The sequence below is a fragment of the Oryx dammah genome, unplaced genomic scaffold, assembly GCF_014754425.2.
Source record: "Oryx dammah isolate SB20612 unplaced genomic scaffold, SCBI_Odam_1.1 HiC_scaffold_5, whole genome shotgun sequence".
Lineage (NCBI taxonomy): Eukaryota > Metazoa > Chordata > Mammalia > Artiodactyla > Bovidae > Oryx > Oryx dammah.
This window is the reverse complement of record NW_024070189.1, coordinates 66,817,865-66,824,235: the sequence shown is the minus strand read 5'-3', so window position 1 is coordinate 66,824,235 and position 6,371 is coordinate 66,817,865. Positions and strand designations below refer to the sequence as shown.

At 61.3% G+C, this 6,371-nt stretch overlaps 1 protein-coding gene across 1 annotated transcript; it reads right to left on the bottom strand.

The window, feature by feature from the left end:
• Nucleotides 1–649: 649 nt before the first annotated feature.
• Nucleotides 650–1,912, bottom strand: C2CD4C (C2 calcium dependent domain containing 4C). The gene has a single exon (XM_040240297.1). It carries the CDS (start codon nucleotides 1,910–1,912, stop codon nucleotides 650–652), a length of 1,263 nt encoding a protein of 420 aa, XP_040096231.1.
• Nucleotides 1,913–6,371: the final 4,459 nt, after the last annotated feature.

Here is a 6,371-nt window from a genome sequence, read left to right as displayed (position 1 = left end):
AGGTGATGGAGGGCTGTCCCGCTTGAGGGGCAGAGCCATCATTCTCCTTCTCTTCTTCTGGGACTTCCTCTTCAGCTGCCTGTCTTTGCCGGGAAGTGGCTCTCAGACAGGGTGGCACCCTCCTCCCTCTGACCAGTTCTCACCTCCGGAGCCTGGGAGGACTGAGGGCTGCCCAGAGACCGCCTAAGGCAGGAGGGGGTCCTCCCACAGCCCCATGGGGCCCCGCAATGCCTGGCACCCCTCTCTAGGGGGCGTCCGTCGGGCCTGGGGCAGGAGGACACTCGTGCCGCAGAGAAGACCTGGCTGGTCCTCAGGACCCGCAGTCTCTGGGTCTGTGGTCAGCCTCTGCTACCTCCCGGCCCAGATTCCAGAATTCCTGAAGCAGTGACCAGCAGCAGTGGGAGCATGAAACTTGGGGTATAGAGGGACTCAGCCCAGCAAGCTAGCCCTTTCTTTTCCCCAGCAGCCCTCTCTCTCCTCCTGTATTAAAAGTAACCCCTGGAAAAGAGCATGACCCAGGATACCCCCAAAAGAGGCCGAAGCATCAGGGCTCACTTGCAGGGTCCGGGAGGGGGCGGGGCGCCCTGCAGGACCCAGGAGGGGGAGGGGTCTCCGCGGCCCGAGGGAGGCGGAGGGTGGGGGGGCCTCTCTACAAGAAGGGCAGCAGGGAGGTCAGGGGCAGCTCCTTTTCCCCGAGCACCGTGTCCCGCTTGAGGCTGCTGCCCTTGTTCACCACCTTGATCCTGAGAGCCAGCTTCCGCACGCTGGCCGGACCCAGGCCGTCGAAGAAGAAGTCCTCGTTGAACACTGGGTGGCGGCTGTTCTTGACGATGGTGCTGCGCTGCTTCTGCAGCTTGCCCGGCACGAGGCACAGGCCCACACAGCAGTTGATGCTGCGGGCGTCGCACAGCCGGTCGTATAGGCCCTCGGCCGCCAGCAGGCGCACGCGCAGGCGGGCCTGGGCCGCCTCGTACTCGGCCAGCAGGCGCACGCTGCCCCGAGGGCCCATGCGCACGGCGTGCTCCGCGCGGGACGCGGGACCAGACTCCGGGCCGGGCTCCGGGGTGGCCCTGCGGGGCAGGCGGCGCCGGGCTCCGGGGCTAGTGTCCGGCGTGCTGTCGTCAGCCGACAGGGAGCCATGGCGGCCCACAGAGTGCTTGAGCTGGCTCACCTTGGCCTGGCTGTCCTGCGCGAAGCCTTTGAGCAGCGACACGGAGCGCGAGAGCAGGGGGGAGCCGAAGGGTGAGGACTCGGCCGAGGACCCCGTGTCGCTCTCCCCGCCGCTGACGCAGCGGCCGGGGCTCATGAGGGTGCCACCGGCCTCCCTGGGTGCCCCATCCCCCCCGTTGGCCTTGACACCCCCCCGACGGCGTCGGGTGCCTGGGGAGCCCACCTGGGCCAGAGCCCCGTGTTCGCTGTGGAACAGGGACTCCTTGCGCCGCGTGTGGGGGCTCTCGGCCAGCGTGGCAAAGCCGTAGGACGTCTGGGCCTTAGGCACCGAGGGCAGCGACATGGCCCCCTGGGCCTGGGGGTCGGCGTTGGTGGCAGTCTCCTCGGCCGGCCAGTCCTCCGCGCTCTCGATCTGAATCACGTGCCGGGTGGCCGCCTTCAGTAGGCTCTTGCTCTCGGCGGCCAGCTTGGCGGACAGCCGGGGGCTCCGGGGGGCGCGGCGGGGCGCGGCGGAGGCCAGGTTCTGCTCCGAGGTTGAGGGCCCCAGCTCGGCCTGCGCTTCGGGCTCAGCGGGGCCGGCGGGCAGCTTGGGGGGTATGAAGAAGTCCGGGATCTTGTCCGGTGTGAGCACGTTGCTGTACAGGGGCCCTTTGGCGGCCTTGTCCCCGCCCTCGCCCCCCGCAGCTCCATTCTCCCCCGATCCCCGAAACCTCTCCAAGAACCACATGTTGGTTTTCTTCATTGGGGCGCAGGCAGGAGCCAGGAGGGATCTGCGAAGCCTGGGAAGAGAAGGGGGGGTCGGGAGCGGCAGGCCCCCCTGCACCCGGGGGCTGGAAGCCGGGCTTGTGGCACCTGTCTGGGGAGCCCTGTGGGGGCCGGCGGGGTGACGAGGCGCTGCGGCCCAACACGGGGGCGGGATGGGCTCACCCCTCGTCCACCCTCCCCGAAGGAATCGCTCTTAACTTCCAAGCACCGAAGCCAGGCCTGGGAGGTGGGGGCGGCGCTGACTCCAGGGAAGCCCCCAGGGGACAGCAGCTCCACTCTTGCCCTGACCCCTGTATTGAGGATCTCAAAAGCGCTTTCTAAAGGGGTCCGCTCTCAGTGCACAGAGAAGACACCCCTGGGCGCCCGGCAGACCCCTGGGTGTCCCAGCTCCGCCCCCCTCAAGCTCCCACCCACCTGTGGCTTCTCCCGGGTTGAGGGTCCGGGCATTCGGGGTGGGGGAAGGGAGAGGAGGTGAGTTTGGGGGCTGAAGGCGCGGCGAGCCGACCCCTCCCCTCCTCACCATCCTCCCCCCCCCCGCCCCGCGGGACTCGGCCGGGGGCGGGGGTTGGGGTGCGGGTAGGGGGTCCTAGCAGCCCCCGCGGAGCGTAGAGAGACCCGAACTCACCTTCTCGGGGGCGGGGGCCGAAGCTGGCTGGCCGGCGGATAAGCCGAGGTCTTGGCGCGAGGGCTGGGGGCGCGGGGACACGGGGACGCGGGCGCAGCCTCGGTCGGGCGGCGGCGGCAGCGCAGTCGGACTCATTCACCGGCGGGAAACCGCCCAGCCGGCCGCCGCGCCGCCGTATTCCTCCTAGTACGGCCGCCTTCCGCCCCCGCCTCGCCCGCCCCGGGACCGTCTGCGCCGTCTGCGCAGCGCCCCCCGCCCCCGCCCCGCGGCGCCCACACCCGGGAGCCTCGCCGCGACTCCGGGGACTGAGCGGGGAGAAAGGCAGGTGGTCGCTTGGCTGGCGCCCCTGGAAACCCCAGGCTCCTAACGCAGGTCATCTGCGGGCCTTTTCTCTAGTGAGCATCTTTCCAGACTTACGATGACGAGTAAAAGAATAGCAGTAATAATAGCCGCAGTTGAATTTATTATTGGGCACTTTCTCGGTGCCAGGCTCTTAACATTCTCGCCCCAACTCACTGTCACATGCACCAGTGAATATGTCCATGACCGTCTCCAGTTTGCAGATGAGGAAGGTGAAGGTTTCCTTCTAGAAATACGGAACTAGCCTCTGACGCTCGGTCCTCTCAGCAGCCATCCAAGGAGCCGGCCAGGGTGCTGCTCCTTTATTACATGGAGAGAGGTTTGTTGAGCACCTACTGGACGCTGGGGACAGTGCTGTGGCTTGGATGCAGCTGTCAACTTTGTGATGTGTCCCAGGGGGAAGGAGGAGGACAGGAGGACACCAGTACAGAAATACACAGGTAAATAGTAACTGTAGGCTTGATGGTTCCCGTGACAAAATGTAACAGGGAAAATGTGATTTGGGATGAGAGGATAGTCCCCCATGCACTTCGCAGGTGGGGAAACTGTCAAGGGCAAGACCAGGAGACCCAGGCATGGCAGCCCCGAAACCACGGGCATCCCTCAGGATCCCACATGCCACCCTGTCATCTGCCAGCCCCAGCCCCCCTGCTTGCTCCCAGCTTCCTCCCTCCCAGCCTCAGTTTCCCCTCTGCAACACAAGGCCAACTGACCAGTCCCCAGTCCAGCAAGATAACCTATTGCCAGGACTGACACACAGCAGGGAATGCCTGGACCTTATTAAATTAGGATATCCCAGGAGTCACCCATGTTCCAGACATGTCCCAATCATCATTGCTGGAGCTGGATGGGGATTAGTCTGGAGTGGCCACTGGTTCAACAGCATGAGGGGGACAGGGGCAGGCTGAGCTTGAGTTGGATGGAGCCCCTCCAGCTCTTCCATCTGACCTTGGAGTGAGGTGGGGCTCAGAGTCCCATTGTCCAGATGGGGGAAGTGAGGCTCCCTCAAGACGCTTTTCTCAACTTTGCTCACCTAGCAAACATCCAACCTGCTACCGTTTGTTCTAGGGGCAGCGCTGGTGTGGCAACATAGGCTGACAAAGGAGGCAGGTACCAATGAATGCATCACCTCACAGCCGCCTCCAGGAAGCCTGCCCTGCCTGACCCACATCGCAGCCAGGCAGAGCTCATGGAACCCCAGCTTCAGCTTTCATGAGGAGCACGGTTACTCCGAGAAGTTATTCCATTAACTTCTCGCCCCTGCTGGGCCTGGAGCCCTGGAGGAAAGTAGTGGTGGTCTTACTCCTGCAGGCCCCCAGGATGAGTGAGCACTACAGTAGGAAGAGCAATGCCAAGCACAGTGAGGCACCTTCCTCCACTGTCCGCACCAGCACAGGGACCCAGGACAGCAAGCTGACTGGCTCAGGTGTCCTGCTGACAGGCTGACCTGGTACTGTGGTTTCGCTCTCCACATGCCCTTGCCACACTGGGATGGGGTCTGTCCTCCCAGCTGGGTTGGGGAGGAGGCAGTGAGTTTATTCAGTAGCCCCCACCCGCCACCCAGTGCCTTCTCCCAGCAGCCTCTTGGCTCCATCTTGTCGCCATAGCACAACTCCTACTTGGGACTCTTACCACCTCGGTACTTAAAAGGCCCCAGGCAGCTCTCCCTGGCACGAGGCTGTGCCCAGCTGTGTCCCCGACTCCACTGCCATCTGACCTCCCTTCCAACCTCTGGCCATCCTTCTGTCCCTCAAATAAGCTGTATTCTACACACCTGGGGCCTTTGCACATGCCATCCCTTCGGCCCAGATCTCTCTCCTCCTCATTCAGGGCCTCCCTGCTCATCCTCCAGAAACCCCACAAAGAAACCCACTTGGATTTCTAAGGACCCCCAAGTTCCGAGGTGCATTCCTTCCCACAGCTGTCATCATACACTTAGTGGTGACCTGCTGATGAATGGGTTTTGGCAAACTCCACAAGAGTGGGTCTGTCTTGATGATGTTGCATCTCCATTATCCACCAGGAGATATCCACCAGGGTCTTGGTCAATAAGAGGAGGTCATGAAGGAAGATTAAAGGATATGAGGATGGGGGTGTGGGTGGCATGGACCAATGAGTGAAATGAATGATGTATGGGCAGTTAGAGGGATGGATGTGATGGTTACGTGGATGGACTGATAAACGATGGCTGGAAAAGTGGGTGAGTGAACAGATGGATAGATGGATGAATGAGTAGATGGATGGGCATAAAGGTAGGTGAGTGGATGGATGGATAGATGGATGATGGATAGGTGAATGGATGATGGATGGATGGATGAATGGGAAGGTGAATGGATGGATGGATAAATGGATAATGGATGGATGAATGAATGGGAGAGTGAATGAATGGATGATGGATAGATGGATGGATGGGAGGATGAATGGATGGATGGGTAAGTGGATGGATGGACAGATAGTTTGGTAGCTCTGTCTCCAGATCTCTGAAGTAAGAGACAGGGCATCAGAGTCCCCTTTCTTGCTCTGCCTTATGATCACTTCCACCCTACTTACAGGCAGATCAGAGTGGCTTTTACTTCCCCACACACTTACCAGATTCCCCCAGGCCTGGAGCAGGGCCTGCTGACAGCAAAGAAAGCAAAGCCCCTCCCCAGAACCAGAACCTGGGCAGAGATGTGACACCAGCCAGTGGTGAGACTGGTACCCCCTTGGGAGGGAAGTTTCCATGTTTGTGGGAGGGTTGTGAGGAGGGTCCTGGGGAGAGATGGGGGTCTCCCTGGGCAGGAGACATCATGTGAGGAAAGGTCAAGAGCAGAGTCAGAGTGAGCGCAGGAAGCTGGGCGTGTGGTAAAAGTAGGTGCTTTCAGGTCGATAAAGGGGCTAGAGTGAGAACCAGGTGCTTCTCAAGAAATGAGGATGAGAAACATTGGGAGACTGAGAAGCCAGGCCATCCTTGAGGACAAGTCAGGAACAATTTGGAGAAGAAAACAAGCAGTGTTTTGCCAGATATCTGGAGTATCTTGAGTCCACAGGTTTGTAGCATTTGGGAGATAAATTCAGGTGTTTCCAAAGAGAGGGGTGGATATTTAACAGAGAAGCTGGTGTGTGCTTTCTCTTGCGATAAAACTGAGGGTCCGGGAAACGTCAGGGGACTCTGCCCCCAACTCTCTCCCCATAGCAGGGGCACACCAGGGCCTGGCTCTCTCCTCCCCAGCCCTGGGGTGCCAAATCTGGTGCTACTCCGGCTTCCCTGGACCCCAGACCCCCACCTCTAGAGGACCCCCACCCCAAGAGGACCCCCCACCTCAAGAGGCCCCTACCATGAGATGACACCCACCCAGAGAGGGTCCCCACCCTGAGGAGACCCTGACCCCAAAAAGGCCCCCACCCTGAGAGGACCCCAACCCTGAGATGACACTCACACAGAGAGGACCCCCACCCTAAGAGGACCCCA

Excerpts from the sequence above, each read along its gene's own strand:
- C2CD4C (XM_040240297.1), bottom strand. The coding sequence starts at position 1,912 with ATGAAGAAAACCAACATGTGGTTCTTGGAGAGGTTTCGGGGATCGGGG.